General features: G+C 39.6%; 1 protein-coding gene across 2 annotated transcripts in view; it reads right to left on the bottom strand.

The window, feature by feature from the left end:
• Positions 1 to 1,593: 1,593 nt before the first annotated feature.
• Chrdl1 (chordin like 1) overlaps positions 1,594 to 17,988 on the bottom strand; it is a 111,442-nt gene continuing 95,047 nt past the window's right edge. For both annotated transcript variants that reach the window (XM_026396788.2, XM_026396789.2), the window contains exons 9-12: positions 16,518 to 16,727; positions 9,635 to 9,802; positions 7,471 to 7,560; positions 1,594 to 3,906 (exon numbers count right to left, since the gene is read on the bottom strand). In XM_026396788.2, the coding sequence (XP_026252573.2) occupies positions 3,776 to 3,906; positions 7,471 to 7,560; positions 9,635 to 9,802; positions 16,518 to 16,727 (599 nt within the window). In that variant the 3' untranslated portion in view covers positions 1,594 to 3,775. The remainder of the gene's footprint in view (positions 3,907 to 7,470; positions 7,561 to 9,634; positions 9,803 to 16,517; positions 16,728 to 17,988) is intronic.

The raw sequence follows: 17,988 nt of genomic DNA, 5'->3' as shown, positions 1-17,988 counted from the left end.
GAAGGTAATATGAGAGTAGGCAAGACTTCCTGTTGAACCCATTTGAGATGATCTTTGGTGCTTCCTTGGAATCATAGTGGGGCTAGGTGGGTGAAGATGATGAGGTTGGGGAAAAGATCCTGCAAGAGGAGTTGATAGAGAAAGCCTATAAACTTTATCTCCATTTAGAAGACCTAATTCACAAGGCTGGATGAAATCTGGATGCAGCTAATCAGGAAAAGGGAAGAGAGCAAATGAAACCAAGATGTCAAGGGAGGTGGACCAATATTGGGATCTATAGCTCATCATTCCAGAAGAAAGTAATCTGGATTTATAAACTAACAGATCAGTAGGACTAAGTGTACCTCAGTGGGGGTTGGTAAACAAAGGCTAAAATTTCATCTAAGTTGTGAGTCAGGAATTTTGAGTTCTGGGTGCACCATGGGGGAATGGCTCCTCACTCATCTCAGATACCAGGTTAACCGCCATTGCTCACTATCTTCAATTTTTCCTTTCGATTGTATTTCCCCCATATTTAAGAAAAAAATTGCTTTTCTTTGACCTTATTTCCTTCTCTAGCTACTTCCTTCACCATACCTCTTTACACTCTGCAAACTCTTCTCCAAAAAGAGTTGTTTTGAGCTGCTATCTCCAATTCCTCATCTTCCTATTCACTTCTACAATCCACTCCAACTAGGCCACTGTTCCAGTCACTCCAACAATACTTACACTTTTTTACTAACCCCAACACAAAATTTTGTCCGTATATGTACTTATATTATTCGACATCTCAGTAGGAGTTGATACATTTGAGTCCTCTCTTGAAGCACTCTCATAGTTTGATTTCTGTCATTGGTCACATTTACCTGATATTGGAGGTTTGAGGGAATTTAGTCTGCATCAACATGAATGACAAAACTCTTCCCCTCCTCTTTATACACATTTTTTGTATAAAAATGACTAGCAGAGGACCAATATTGAGTTCCTTTTTGAATACACATCAACAGCATAAAGGGAGATGGTCAAATATAATTTCATGCTATCCTTGAATATCTATGATTATTAACGAATGCTCATTATGTACCAGACATCATTCTAATCACTTTATATGTGTTGACTAAAGTAGAACTCACTATAACTTTGCAAGCAAAGGGTAATGGTACTACTATTATCCCATTTTCCAGTTGGGGAGACTGGCAAACATAGTCAGCAAGTGAAGAACAGGCTGAAAAATCCAGGTAGCCTGACTGCAAAGTTCACACTGTTAACCTCTATGCTATGGTATGAGAGGGGTATCAAGAGGACTATAAAAGGGCTGGGGATGTGGTTCAAGCGGTAGCGCGCTCGCCTGGCATGCGTGCGGCCCGGGTTCAATCCTCAGCACCACATACCAACAAAGATGTTGTGTCCGCCGAGAACTAAAAAATAAATATTAAAATTCTCTCTCTCTCTCCTCTCTCTCTCTTAAAAAAAAAAAAAGAGGACTATAAAACCACCAGGCTTACCCATCACATGTTACCCAGTTCCAGGTCAGAAAGTCAATTACTCACCCAAAAGACTTGCTGGCAGATGACTTTTCAAAATTAAAATTTTATTAATTTAAAAATCCAGAAATACAGTGACTACATAAATAAGTACCATATTCAGGTACATGTCCTGTGAGAAGAGTGTAAGGGTAATACTGTTATGTTACTCTTTACTTGTTTACATGAGTTAACTAGAAAATGGCTACAACTGCAAGATGGTGCTTATGGTCTTTGTTGTTCCAAGGGTTTATGATACAAATAAATACACAAGAACCACATCCATTCTTCTCTACTAACTACAGCTGGCCTCTTTTCTCTATGTCCTACTCCCTACACAACACCAAATACTGGGGTTTCTACGTCGACTTAACACACCTCCCAGCTCAGGCTTCCCACAGCACTTTGGAAAGGTGTGTCCCAGCACTGGGAGCCTATCTAGGGAAGCTCTCTGGGTGTTCCCTTAAGGCTGAGCTTTCAGAGAATATCTGGGTGGGAAGGCTGTAGGGGGAATCATCTAGAAGGGGAATCACTACTTTTCTTTACGATCTGGTTACTGGCCTCCATGCTATCAAAACACTGCCACCTCTGAGACAGACAATGGCTGCCTAACCACCCCTTCCCCCACCAGACACACACAATATTGTGTGGAGCATTTCAGCCCAGGATGCCCTACTTCCCATTCTAAGGGGAATGTGTGTGATGGGCTTGGTAAGGGCTTGTTCTATGAAGTCCTGGTCACAGGGCCCTTGCATCTCTTATGAGGACTGACTGTTATACCAGGATGCCATCAAGACTGGACCTTTTATGTTTTACCCTACCAGTGTCAAAACACTAAGGAAAACATATTATCTCTCCTACGGCCATGGAATAGGAAATGATGGGATTTCTTGGTCTTTAATATTTCATTCATGTTCCTTAGAGGAGACAAATCCAGAGGGACAGCTTGAGATCCTTGCTGTGAAAAATTTACGTTTCCCAAAGAGATGATTTCTAAAGCTGGATCTCCGAATGGATAATTTATGTTCTGGTATTGGACTGCAAATAGACATTTTAGGAGTAGCCTTCCCTAGAATCCTCAATTCAAATTCACTCTCCTTAGTAAATAAGGCAAGGATGGTAGGAGGGTTTAATCTAAAGATCTTTATCAGAATTCTCAGCTCCCCAAATGCACAATAACTCAACTCTCTTAACTGAAGAGCCAACATTCAGAAACTCATGAGGGTTAAGCCTCTTTGCAAAGTAAAAAATAAACTCCTGTAACTTCCCTTTTAAGGAGCTTCTACAACTTAATAACTCCACCTCAATTTTCTGGCTAGACAACTATGGCCTTAAGAAAATTAGTATCACTCTATTAGTGGGTGAGTTTTATTGATGTGAAAACAAAAATGACCTATTTTATTATTATCAATTCCTTTCTTCAACAATTGCTTTGTCTTATATTGATTTAGTTTCTGGCAATTTTACCTAATTCTAGCTTCTTTATGGAGACTCCATATGCTCAGGGAGAAAAGACAAAGTATATCATTAGGGAAAATTTATTTATCACTTCAAAGTGATTAAGGCCATGACACAGTGCTCTTATTCTTCACCCTGCCACTATTGTTGGTGACTTCAACAGCCACCTCAAAGGCCTAGAGGCAGAACCTTTTTCTTCCAATTCTTTTTTGTTCTCCATGGGTACCAACACTCTCCAAGGTACTTCAGAGCCAGACTAAGGAAATAAGGGCAGAGTCTAGGCTGGCTTTGCCTCAGAGTGGACACTGTAATTTCACATGCGTGTGGTTGTAATATGTATGTGTTCGTGCCTGTGAGTATGGGATGTAATGTTTTTATAAAGAACAAAAGACATTCTGAGATTCAAAGATTATAATTTCATACAAATAATTGCTCTAAACTCCAGAACTTCTACTAAGCAATTCCCTTCTCTTTCTTTCATTTGAATAACTTTCTAGATAGAAACCCTGGGGTTTTGTTAGCTCTTTAACCTGTAAAGAAATGTGATTCTCCAAGAAACTAGAGCTGCAGTGTGATCTTCGATCTCCGCTCCTCCCATTAATCATTCAAGACTCTTAGAGTCTCTTTAGAGAAGATGTTTAAGGGCTGACACAACACTTCACATAAAGGAGCAAGTTATGCTGTGCATGGCATGAATAATTGACTGCATCTGAGTTTGGGGTTTGAGGGCACTGTTGACTTAAGCAAAATAAGCCGGCAGTCCAGCTGCAGCTTTGGTTGTCTTGCTTGACCCTATCCAATACTGTCTGTCTCGCCTAACAGTGGCCCTTTTCAGACCTCTCCAAGTACAGAACCTTGACCAAATCTTCAAGTTCTGTTCTGCACACACGACTTGAACACATCTGGCTGATCTGAGCTTCTCCTTCGGTGAATATCTTCCACTGGCCTAAAAGGCAAACATACAATATCCAAGAGACTGTAAGAGCAGAGCACAGCAAATTTAGAATAGAACCAATACACACCCCCATCCTACTCATGGACCCACCAGGAGATCTGAAACACAAACATACAAACAGCATAGTATCAGCAAAAATGGTCCCCAAAACACCTTTCTGGGAGCAGACATGGAAAACAAGGCATGAAATTTTTACTTCAACACATGGCATTTGTAAGAATCCCAAGAATAATAGATAAATGCCTCCTTAAGAGTAAAGCCTAAGAATTTTAGAGGGAATATTTATAGTGTATTTAGCATTTGCAAATGCTCTACTATCTGTTAGCTATTTAGGAGGTTCATTTGGCACCAGGTCAGAAAAGGCACCGTGGAAAATAATACCTACTACATTACTAGTGCCTTGCTTAATCTTAGGGACCTTACATTCTGTTATAGATTACTGGATTATTTGCCAACCTTTTCTTTATTCCTGAAATGCTTTTGTCAAAAGCCATTCACTTCTATTTCCTTCATATTCATGTGTTGTTCTTTATAATTCCTCAACCTCTTTAAATTCTGTCTCTTGGCTCCTTACAGTGTTTCATTCTCATGTCCCCATACCCCTTTCTACTTTAGGTAAACTCAGCTATATCCCTTCATTCCATGTTGTCTCTGCCCACTCTGGAAATTCTCTTCATTCTTCTTATTCCTGATTATGGTGATGATCCTAGAGAATCCCTAATCCAAGGTCAGAAAGCTCCTCTTAACCCCAAACCTATTGTGAAACTCTTGCTTTCCTTAGCTACAATTGAACATGACTTCCTCCACTTGAGACCTGATGTCTTCTTTTATCCTTTCTCTCTTGGGTTCCTCACTTTTCCCTATTCTCTCTGATTCAATGGGAAGTTAGAAGAGAAAAAGAAGGTCTAGGCAAGCAGCCAGGCTCTGCTAAGTGCCCACTGTAAAGGAGTTTGGTTGATTTTTCTTTGTCCCCAGGTGACCCCATAGAATCATCTCAATATCTGTTTCCTTTAGATGCATACAGTTTGAAGCAAATACCATCTACCTCCATTGTACATTCTAAATCCTAATTGCTAAATCATCTTTTAAGTCCCCTGGAGCCGAGTACAGTACCTTGCTAGGTACTTAAATACATTCTTTGAAATTAAATGGTAATTTCCAAAGTCACATCATTGATCCTCGGATGCTAGACTGTGCCTCCTTTACTCCTTAAACACATGTAAGGACTCCCACCACTTTCATTCAAATTTTTATACTATTCATTTAAATTTCTATCAGTCCAGCAGAAGACTTTGGACTTAATTAACTCTATTTCCAGCTACCTATTAAATAACTGTTTTCAGATGATCCTCAAGCATCTTAATTTAAACATGTTCCAATTGATGGGAATTTAAATTAGTACAGTCACTATGGAAATTAGTATGGAGATTAAAAAAAAAAACCTATGAATGGAAACACTCCATATGACCTAGCTGTACTATTCCTTGGCATTTGTCCAAAAGAACTAAATTCAGCATACTATACTGATATAAACTCATCAATGTTTATAGCAGTGCAATTCACAAAAACCCAGTTATGCAACCAGCCAGATACCCGTCAATACATGAATGGATAAAGAAAATGTGGTGTGTATGCCCAATGGAGTTTTACTCAGCCATAAAGAAGAATGAACTTATGTCATTTGCAGGAAATGGATGGAAGTAGAGAGCATCAGGTTAAGTGAAATAACTCAGACTCAGAAAGACAAGGGTCATATGTTTTCTATCATATGTCAAAGCTGGGGAGGAAAATGGAATCTCATGAAGATAGAAGACCAGTAAAGTAGAGGAAGGGGATCAAGCGGCGGGAGGAGTGGAAGGAAAGTGGAGGAACTGGGAAATGAAACTGATTGTTATGTGCATATAGTTTGTATGCCACAATGAATCCCACTCTTCTATATAATTATTATGCAGTAATAAAATCTTTAAAATATAGATACAAGAGTTTAGCTATAATATAGCTTGTATATGGACTCTAATAATAATTATAATGATAATGAAATTCGTATCTTCCAAGTGAAACACACACACTCTCTATCTTTTCTACTTAATACCTGCTATTCTTAAGAGTTTCCTATGGGTACATGGAATTACTATTCTCTAAGTCTACGGAGTTGATAATATTGGAGTCACTTCTCTCTTTGACACTTATCTTGTTGAGTTAACCTCAGAAATGCCCCTCATAGGAAGCTCTCCTCCCCTGTCTCACCAAATTAAGAAAGAATCATAGCTTCCTAATTCAGACTGTTGCCAGCTCATTCACTAATAGTTCACTTCTCACTCCAACATCAAGGACCTCTGCTTAAAAAACAGATTTGAACACATTCACTTGCTTAAGTGCTTCCATGGGGGTTCTTTGGCCTGCAGATCAAGTCTAACTTCTTAGCACAGCAAATTGAACACTTCTAAATCTGGCTTCATCAAAATAGGTGCTTAATGAATCTATCTAAAAGCCCAGAGACATCGTTCCAAAGCACCATTTTGATACCACTCGGCTGTGTGTACTTTGTGGCAACTCTCTCAGTTACCTGTCTTACCTGTGAACTTTTCACTGGCTTCTTCTAGGCCTACTACTTCCTACCAACTCTTCTCATCTTTCAGTGCACCCTATGTGGCTTTGTGATTGTTCCTCACCCCCACCCACATTTCTTGTTTGCTCCTGTCTGAGGCTTCTCTTAGGCTGCACCCTCTTCCTGGACTGATTTCTTGACCTGGTGCCCAGTCACACCCTTCTCTTTCAAAACACACCTCCTCCCCGAAGTCTTCCCCTACTAAGCCCACCTGGCTCTCATCTCATTGTTCTTTGCAGATTCCCCTGAGCACTTAGGTATTTAACTCCTCAGTACTATACTAATTCATGAAGGCATTTTCATGTTCTGTCTCGCCCATTAGAATTCCCTGTGGATAGAAATTTTGTGCCTTTTATTCCATTAGATGTGCTCCCCACCCCACCTCCCCAATGCCTAGCAGTATCTAGTCCCTAGGCTCCATCTAGTGTAGAAAGTGGGAGAGTTGCAAGCATGTTTGAATGTCTGAATGCTTTTAAAGAAACATGACCACCCAGGGACATTTCTGAAGAAGTCAAAGAGCTTTGATACAACACAGGAATTGATATACATTCCTTTTTTCCTCTCATCTCCACCACTAGGGAACATAACCTTCCAGATGTGAACTGTTCAGAATTATACCAGACCTGGAATATTGGGAGGCTTTCTCCAACCCTCTCGAGACTTTGGGTTTAGCAGTTTCATAAAAGACATTCAGGGATGCTTGACCTGAGGTAGCTTATATTCACACTACATCTGGGTTTGTATTCATCATGTCCAAGCTTTTCAGTTTACATTCAGAAATCTTATTTGCTTTTAAGTCCCCCAGGGAAGAAATTGAGCATCCTATAATTTTAATACTGCATGTTGTTAATGTTCACTGGAAACACAGAGGGACTACAGTTGTAGCTATACTATAGTGAAAAGCTGGATGCATTTTTCAGGGAAGAATAAAGAGAGGTACCACTTACTCATGGTTGTCCTGGTCACCAGCTTGAAATGATGGAGATCCTCAAACATCCTTTTGGAGATCTTCTCAATGTGGAAGTGCTGTAGAATGCCTGGGGCCGAGCACAAAGTAGGGCAGGTGGTCAGGCACTCTCTATGAGCATATCATCTCATTACTGGGGCTTAGGAGTATCGAGCTAGGCTGTGTAATGTGCTTAACCAGAAACTTGGATGGCTCAAAGGTTATAATTGACTCCATTTGTTTCCTTGGCTCACTGGCCTCTACTTGGCTTCTCTAGGGAATGGAGATAAGGGAGATAGTGCTGCTGACCACAGGACCTCCTCCTAGGGAAAGCCACATGGAATCAAGCATGGGTGCTGGTTGGAGCTTCTGCAGCCAAAGGCAGTATTAGAAATTCTGCCTTTGCCCCCAATCTGGGTAGACTACTATATTCATGCCAAACCACTGGGCTGCCCTCCTAGCTAAACAATGAGAGCCAACAGTAGGATAGCAGGCAGGTTATTTGTATAGATGGAGAAGCCACTCCTGTTCCTGAACTCACTGAAGAGCACATTTATCTTTGGGAAATATTCACAGCTCCTTTAGCCTTTCTTTATTAAAAGGAATAGGGAGAGTTAAAATAGAGTAATCTGCAGTCTCAACCTGGCCTGGGTAGCTTTAATCAGAATAATAGGTAAATAAGTGAAAACTGCTTATTAGTTAAGCAGCAACATGTCCCTAGCCCACTTAAATAAATCCTCAAGAGATCTACAGAGGGCAAATGAGATTAAGTCTGAGTTTTTCTCTGATCACCAACACAGACCTTGATGACCCAGCACTGTGAACAGGAGGCTATTTAGATGCTACACTAGAGAGTTGCAAACCATCCACATACCTTAGTGGGAAGAGAAATATGAGGTGACAAATACTGGGCCTACTGCTGGGGAAGCCAATAGACCAGTGCCTAGATAACCAGTTATAGACCCACTATGGAGTTAAAGATGGAAAAATTGACATGCCTACGTATAAAGCCAAAATAAAAATGGCCAAAAAAATGCACGTGCATTCTAGCATATTTATTTTCTAAGGGGTGAGGAAGAACATACCCTTCAGAGAAGCAAAGGCTGTTATGAAAAGGGAGAGAAAAATCCCCTTTTTAAAAAAAGTATACAAGCAGTATTCCTGAAAGTGTGGTTCAAGTGTCACCTGCATTATAATCATCAGGCTATATTTTAAACATGTAAATATTTAGGTCCTACCTAAGGACTGCTGAATATGCACCTCCGGGATAGGGCCAGATAGCTGCATTTAAAACAGCTCTCTGCATGATGCTGAAGCACACCAAAGGTTGAGCACTTTCAAACTTTAAATGGGAACCAGTAGCAGGAGGATGTGTAAAATTTTCCAACACTTGTGTATAATTTTCTACATTTGGATTCCTGGAAAAGTTGACCAGACTAGATCAATACCAGCCTTATACCTATAGAATGGTGTGAAGAGCTGTAGGATCTCAGTGAATAGAATGTGGCTTGTTATGGTTGTCACTGTGAGTAATCAGAAAAAGAACTGGACATCATGACTGGGATTGTTTCTCCAGAGAGTCTATAATCTTGTCAAGTCAGTGATGATGTTTTTAATTTCATACCCCAGAACATACAACATAGTTCTAGGGACTTAGCTTCACACTGAATAAATGGGTTTCCTGTTTGTTAAGCTTTGTATTGGAGAAGCAGAGCACAGTTTGGTAGTTTGCAATCCTGGCTGCAGATTAGAATCACGTGTGGAGCTGGAAGAACAAACACTGATGCCCAGGCCCTACCAAGACCAACTAATCAGACTTTTGGGGTAGAGCCCGGGTATTTGATAGTAAAACAAAGCAAAATAGAAAAACTTGCCCAGATGATTCTGATATTCAGCCATGATTAAGACTCACTCCTTCAGCTTTTGGTGGCATGAGAAAGACCATAGGAACAGCAAGGGTTAATATTAATACTAATCTTTAGCACAGACCATGGTTAAATATGAAAAGCCATAATGACAACTGTGTTAGACATGTCAGTTTCTAAGTAATCAGAAAAACTTCTGATTCAAACAGAGAAACATGTTGAAGCAAAATTAAGATGAGTCTTTCCTTCCTTCTCTGCCCCCACCTTACAAAGACAAAAAGTTAATGTTATCTTGCTCACCCTTTCGAATGGTCCAAACATGGACCTCTACCTGAGGTGGTCTCTCTGTTTCCAGTGCTATTTTTCTGGTAGTCTCCCCATCCTCCATGAACACAGACTCATACACAGGCATTGTTTCTTCTCCACAAAAGTAGCCTTTGCTGTCAAAGTTTTGGCCTGGAAGTTCTTCTGGAATTAGGGAGCAAGTAGAAAAAGTAGAGTTTTATCATGGGTTTCTAAAACTCAAAGTGAACTTGTGCGCTTACTTATTTCACTGTTAGCTATAACACCTTAGATAATCAACAAGAACATTTTTACAGAGACAGATTCCACTCATATTTTATTAGCTCAGGCTACCCTTTAGCAATCACCAAATCAGAAAGCAGCACGCAGCTATTGATTGAAATCCACATGATGACAGAATCCATAGTTGTATAGAACACTGGCCCACCAGCTAAACTAGATCTCCTTACCATCATCCTTGAGAAACGGACTTTTATGAGGAAAAAGAATATAGCCAGGTATAAATATCTTTGGCACTAAAGGGAACATAGGATTTTCCATACTGGATCAGAATAATTCTCTGTCCAGCCCAGTGTTGCCAAGAGAGGCCCAGGGAATGGGCAGACAGAGGGCCTTGGTTAACTTCCCTGACATCATTTACATATACTTAGAAAACATTCATGACACTCATTTATGTGCATATACTTGCCCAACGGATCTATCCAAATTGGCTTGACATTTCTGAATGCTCTTTGATTTGTTTGTAAGGGGAATGATAATACCGGATCAACACTAGTGCCAAAACCTAGATGTCAGATTAGTCATATGTATGCTATGCCAAATGAATGGTTAGGAGACACAAAAAATTGGTCAAATCCCTCAACTATGGATCATTTCACATATAAACTAAACTGCTGGATTTTAGCTCCCAGGCATAAAGGTGCCAGCCCCCTAATATGTCCCCATTCTACTTCACCCTCCCCTACCTCAGCCCTCTTCCCCAAAAAGTTCCTCCTGGTTGGTTATCAGTGAGTTAAGTTTCTTTGCTAGCTTCGTAATCAGCACCCTCTTCAGCTGCGTATTTAAAGTGTACACTCAAATCAGGAACAACAAAGAGAAGCCTTAGACACCCTGAAAACTTTGAGTATGTGCAGAAGCCATCTGTAAGAATGTCTGAATTGTCAAGGATGAACCTGCTGAGTGTTGAGTGCTTTGGAGCTGTAACTCTAATTGGGGAGACTCACTGTCAGCCAATCAGACACATTTGGACGAGAAGTTGTAATCAAATTGCTATTGTATGTCTCTTGCTGACCTGATTAGCTTTCCCACCCCCACCACCATTTGGCACCGTAAGGACAAAACTATCTCTTTTCTTGACAATTCCAGGTTGGATTACTCAATTTGTGGATTATCTCAGAATCCAGCTTCCTTTCTCCTTTTGTCTTTCTTTTCAGCTATTTAATTACTTGGCAGCCCAGTCTTTTTGGTGATATGTTAAGCAATTAAAGGATGTTTGCTAGCACTTTCCAAATGGGTGGAGGGAGGAGGTCACTGAGTTTACAGGGACTTGTATGTGTACAACTATCACCTTTAGAACAAAAGATAAGTTCATTTGTTAAACTTTGCTCATATCATTGGCTTAATATTGGCTATGGCTATCACTGATGTATGAAATTCATGATGTCACTGGAAATACCTGTAATATGCTCAAAGTCCTTGCAGTATACTGAAGAGTCCTTCTACATCACCACCCTCTCCCCTCCAAGAGCTTAATTTATTAGACTAAAGGGATCTACAAACAACAAAAGCCATTAGTGACTCAGCCCTGGCTGACACTTGAAAATACCAAAGGAAGCAAAATTTGTCTTTAGAAGGACCTATTCAGCAACATCTTCCACTTTCCATACTCTTACTTGAAGGTGCTTTCTGACCACTGCATGCTCACCTTACTTTTATTTCCTTCTGGCAAGCATGCCACATTTGACATCACTTCTGACTATTCCCATTTCCTGTATGAATGCTCTTATCAGGAACCCTCTAGAACTAAGAAAATAATAAACCATTCCTTATGGAAGTGGTGATGACTGATGAAGGAAATATGTTAGCTCAGCTCAGGTAAGTTTTAAGTCACAATGTGGCATTTTATGCCAAAATGCAAAAGGAGTATATAGGGAATTTCAGGTATCAGGGTGGCATAATGAATGTGAGAGGTGAGTTGAGGAACCTTCAGGAAGTTGAAGTCTTACCCAACCCCGTAGGTGACCACTGATGTGCAAGGCAAGGCCAGCTTCTCCCAGAGTAAAGGGAAGAGAGACAGGTAAGATACATCCTTTTATTTTGGTCCTTGTTCATTACTGGTGGAGTCTGCAATCAGTTGTTGCAATTAAACTTTGGGCTGGATTATTAGTGAATTTTATTTCTCTATTTACTTTATCAATATAACTGAATACACAATTCTTTGTCCTTAGATCTTCTTCCCTCTTCACTCCCTTGTTCTTTTTCCTCAATTGTCATGTGTCGTTTTTTAAAGAGGCTCACAATGTCATGATCTTCCCATTTCTCATCTCTTCACATCATAGAGGACTCTACTCAAATATTATCTTTTTAGAAAAATCAGTCTTTGGAAAATGCTTCCTACCACAGTCACTATCAGTCCTGATCCCATTTGGATTTTTTTCACAGTGCTTCATCATAACCAAAAATTATTTTATTGATTTGGGTTCACTGTCTTCTCCACTAGAAATCGAGAATCGTCTCTTCCCTCAGTGTTTATAAGTTTTTTGCACACAGTAGGTACTTAGCACATATGTCTAGATCAAATGTATACAGAGAGGCACGTCCCTTGGTGTTCTGTAGTTGATGAGTACCTGGAACAGATGCCCTATGCCATGTTACTGGGACAATGTGACTAGCAGGGATGATTCAACCTGGAGACAATCATGTCTGGCCCAGTGAGAAATACATCACCCAGAATGGGACAGAAATTCTCTCCTTCCATGTTGCCCAGTCAATCTATCTCCACACATCTGATCAGGATAGGAAATAGGAAAAGCAGGCCTTTTAGAGAAACTGGTTTAGTCAATCAGATTTTTCAATATATTGCCCACTAGCATTTTGCAGGCCAGGTTTTCAATGTCTATTGATCATTTAAAAAAAATTATTGGTACTTTTTAGTAATACATAATAATAGGATTTGTTTTGACATATAAAAAATATAAGTGCATGGAATACAATTTGCTCTCATTCAGTCCACAGTAGTTCCAGTTTCCCTCTCCTCCTCCCTCCCCTATTCCCTTGGCTCTACTCTGCTGATCTTTCTGATATTTATTTATTTATTTATTTATTTTTAAAGTAGTGCCTTGTGAATATACATGAAGGTGAGATTCACTGTGGTATATTCATCTATGTACACAGAAAAGTGCAGGGCAGTTTTTAAAGTGATGACTTCTATTATCTTTTCAAATTTAGAAATACTACACATTTACTACTGAAAATTTAGAAAATACAAACAAAAAAAGAAATAAGAATTACCCATTTACCCACAAATGACCATTCTGCCACATTACCTTCCAGTTTAAAAAGTCTAAGCATATATGAGCATATTTATTTATATATAAATATAATCTAAGCATATATATGCATATACTTTCTTTTTAACACAAAAATGTGTGACCATACTAAACACTTTTGTAGCTTGCTTTTTGTACTTAACATACGGCAAATAACTTTCCATGCCATCAATTCTTGGTGTACAATTATTTTTAATGGCTATTTAATACTACATAGTACAACTACACCATAATTTCAACATTCCCATGATGGTGGATTTACAGATTATTTCCAATTTTTCACTACTATAATAATAGTACTGCGGCACAAATCCTTCTTTGTATATTTTTGTGTATCTCTGATTATTTTCAGAGGACATCTGGGAGTGGAAATGCTTATCCAAATATTTTAGTAAAATTACAAACCTGAGAGGAAAACTATTTGAAAAGTAATGCCTACCTTGTGTACTGTTCTCACAACTTTTAAGTTCTTTCCCTTTTTGTTTGAATCACCAACATCAATAAAATCCTAAGCACACAGTGAAATGTGATTTGGTCTGGAGGTCTGAGATTCAATTGAAATATTATATAGCATGAGGGTTTATCTTGGGTATTTAGGTAACTATTATATTTTGTCTGAAGTTATCTTCTATTACTATTTAAACTATAGATGTTAGACCCCTGACAGAAAATTATGTTGGTGGAACTACAAAAGATGACGCTAAAGATTTGGAGATCCAGTGAGACCACAGATGTGGAAGTCATAACAGGTCACCATAGTTGGATGACCTCAATATCCATATCATCCTTAGAATGTGCTTTCTCTCTCTCCCTCTAATAAGTACATTTCATGAATTCTTATCCCTTCTTTCTACTCTATGTCAGTTAGTTCTTATCCTTCCTATCCATTCCATCCCCCATTTACTCTGGAAGATTGGGGTCATTATATTGAGGAAGATTTTGTTTGTGCCTTAAATCAGCATCTCAAAGTTTAACATACAGTAAATTAAAATCAACTGGGGATCTTGTTAAAATGCCAATTCTGATGTAGTAGGTCTGGGGTGGGAGCTCAAGAGTCAGCACTTGTAACTGGCTCTCAGGTGCTGCTGATCCACCAGCCACACTTGGAGTTGTAACACCATAGTAGTTCTCAAATTGTCTGCGCATTAATATTACCTGGGGATCTTTAAAAATTTCCAAAGCCCAAGACACACATCAAATTGATTAAATCATAATCTCTGGGGATGGGACACAGGTATTTTTAGAAGCTCTTGGGGGATTCCAATGTGAAGACAAGTTTGGGCACCGCTGGCCCACATGAAAATGCTTCATTAATACACATCAACTAAGTGCATGTTTGCCTGTTAGTAAAGAGGGATTGCCTAAAGTGAAGGAATGAATGATTTAGCTCTCTGCCTACATTAAAAAAAAATGTTTGGTTTCTCATCTGTGTTGATACAACTTATTTGTAGAAGGCATGAGAAATGAGAAATTCATGTGCCTGGGAGTAGCTACTTCATTGACTGTAGAATATTGGAACTGAACAGACTCTAGGATATCAGCTGCTCTAACCCTCTCATTTTGCAGAAAGGGAAACTGAGGCTCAGAGAAGTTGTTACTTGGTCTCAATCACACAGGAGACCAGTGGCAAGCCACGGTTAGAATACTTGATTACTCATCTCATATTTTGTCATTGCCAGGACTACTGATTATGTTTTTATTTAGCTAATGTCTTTAAAACAAACCACAATTTAAATAATTACTTTGCCTTTTAAAAAATTAGTAAACATTTTCTGCTGGAGAAGACAATAGGGTTGAAGTTGACCTGAGTTACAGGCCTTGGTTTTTTTGTTTATTTGCTTGTTTTTTAGCTTGGCCAGATTTAGTTTTCAGTTATTTATTTTTATTGGTTCTTTTTAGTTACACATGACAGTAGAATCCATTTTGTCTTAATTACACAAGCATGGAATATATCTTGTTCTAATTCAGATCCCAGTATCTCTCCTTCCCCTCCCCTCCCCCCTACTCCCTCCCCTCCCCCTACTCCCTCCCCTCCCCCCTACTCCCTCCCCTCCCCCCTACTCCTCTCCCCTCCCCTCTACTCCCCTCCCCCCTACTCCCTTCCCTCTACTGATCTTTCTACCATTTACACATAGTGTTCTGTTTTATTAATTTATTGTGGGCCTTGGTTTTTGTTTTGTTTTGTTGGTACCAGGGATTAAACCCAGGGGTGCTTAACCACTGAGCCACATCACCAACCCTTTTAATATTTTTATTTAGAGACAGCATCTCACAGAGTTGCTTAGGGCCTTGCTAAGTTGCTGAGGCTGGCTTTGAACTCGATCCTCCTGCCTCAGCCTCCTCAGTGGCTGGGTTTACAGGCATGAACCACTGCACCCAGCAGGGCCTTGGTTTTTATTATCAATTAGTTGCATGACTTTGGTTAAGTCACTTTGTACATCTCAGTTCCCTTGTCTTTAAAAGGCAAATAATATAATTATAGGATTTTAGTGTTGGGAGACAGGGCAAGAGGGGAGATAGAGAGCAGTTAGATAATAGGTGCCAAAATACAGGTAGGAGGAATTGGTTCTGGTGTTCTACAGCATAGTAGTATACATAGTTAACAGAAATTTATGATGTATTTCAAAATAACTAGAAGAGTCCAAAGGTTTCCAATACATAGAAATGATAAATGTTGGAGGGGGTAAAAATGACAATGACCCTGATTTGTCCATTAGACATTTGATACATCTATCAAATTGTTATAGTATGCCCCATAAATAAATACAAATATTATGTCTCAAAAAAAGAAAATGCAAACACAAAAAAGAAAAGAAAGGATCCTAGAGATCAATTGTTCTAACCTTTTCACATGAGGCTGATGAGGCCAGGAGTGGATATGGCACATTTTTAAAGTCACACAATAACTTACATTTGAAGCTGAACCTGGTCTCCTACTATAATTCATCTATATTTCCTCCTATCTGAAAAGTGTAATGGATGTGACTGTGCTTTGATGAGCTAAACAGTAATAAAATTAAGAGGTGCTACTATTTTTCCTAACAATTATAATAACATAAAGTCTCTGCTATTTATAAAAACAAGAGTAAATATAGCACTTAGGGCTGTCTGGGAGGTGTCGTAGACAAGAGGAAATCCCCAGTATATCTCAGAGTAGTAAATTTCTTCTAAGTAATCATCTTATCAGTCCCTCAATTGAAGTTAATTCTTACTATAATTATTATCATTAGAATTATATGAGAGGTTAATTATGTTTCTGATGCCCAATGAAAGTTGAGAAGAACTATGTGTGGATCTCAGTCAACCAAAGGCAGGGCCTCCAACCAACGCACCTTTTGCCTTTTTACCTGGACACACCTTGCAGCACTTTCCATCTATTTTTTGAGGATACTTGCAAGGATATCGATTGGGGCAGTGGATTTTCTTACACTCTTGCTTGGTGACATTACAAGTGCACAACACACACTCCACAATGCCAAATGCCCGGAGGTTTGGATGCCAGGACTCGCCATGAGAATAGGTCTTTCCATTGGAAACACACACTGGAAGAGAACATAGGACTCAAAATTAAAGGCAAGGGAGCTAAGATGGGTTCCTATGCATGCAACCCAAGGCCTAAACTCCTTAACACATCGAGCATCCTTTGTTCTTGTCATGGGCATGGAGACACATTTACAGAGCAGTCTGTGTGACCAAAGCTCAGCTTGGGCCACATTCTATCATCATCAGTTATCCAGGTTCATCATCTGCAGTGGCCTTTGAATGCTCACAAATGGCCTAATACATATAGGCAGATAGTGAACATTTTTTAAATATTACTTTTTAGTTGTAGTTGGACACAATACTTTCCTTTTATATATTTATTTTTATGTGGTGCTGAGGATCAAACCCAGGGCCTCACACGTGTTAGGTGAGCATCCACCGCTGAGCCACAACCCCAGCCTTAGTAAATATTTTTAATGCAGACATAAATGAACACATGAATGTGGAGTTCTATCTATCCTGAGCACCTGCTAAAGAGTCTACAGTAGAATGTGGTATTAACATCTACAGTGCCATAGAAGATTTGTGTGGCACAAGTTGATACGTTTTCAGGCATGAAATTTCCCAAGCAAATGTGCTGATGAGGGAGGATAGATGCAAAAACTACTGCTGTTCCCAAAGGGCCAGTCTCTTCCAGACCCTGAAGCCAATCCATTCAAAATTTCAAATAGTATGAGAGTCTGATCCACCAATATGGGTGGGTATGGAGCTTAATGCTGCTGATCCACTCTGTGGTGTAGGAAGGCAGTTGTTAAGACTGAAAGGGAAAGGGCCTATAACTTGTGAAGGGGTGGCTTTTTATGTCTCTAAGCTTCAGGAAATTTCCTCAGTCTCCCTCCTTGTAGTGGCTGTAGAGATTTGGCTACAGTGAATTACTGCCCGCTCCACAGATATCCTTCATCACTCTGGCATTTGTTGAGTGGGAAGTATAGTTTGTTTCTGAAGGGCCTTGAAAGACCAAACACCTGGGCTGCAATCTGAGGTGCCCGTGAATGTAAAGGGTCACAGGAGTATCCTTCCATGCAAATCAACTTAAAACTTATTAGGCTCCTACGGTAAGTCATGGACCTAAGCCTCAGGGAACAAAAAAAAAAAACTGTACAGGTCTGTGAATGGGGGAATTCTGAGAATGAGTTCTCTCCCCTTTATAAAGTGCTGAGATTGTGGAGATTTCAAACTATGAGTGGGTCTGAGTATGTTTTTCATTATTCCCATCACCTCATCACACCCAGAGAGACCTGTCGGCATCCCAATCAACAA

The sequence above is a fragment of the Urocitellus parryii genome, chromosome X, assembly GCF_045843805.1.
Source record: "Urocitellus parryii isolate mUroPar1 chromosome X, mUroPar1.hap1, whole genome shotgun sequence".
Classification (NCBI taxonomy): Eukaryota; Metazoa; Chordata; class Mammalia; order Rodentia; family Sciuridae; genus Urocitellus; species Urocitellus parryii.
This window is presented reverse-complemented; position numbering and strand designations above follow the sequence as displayed.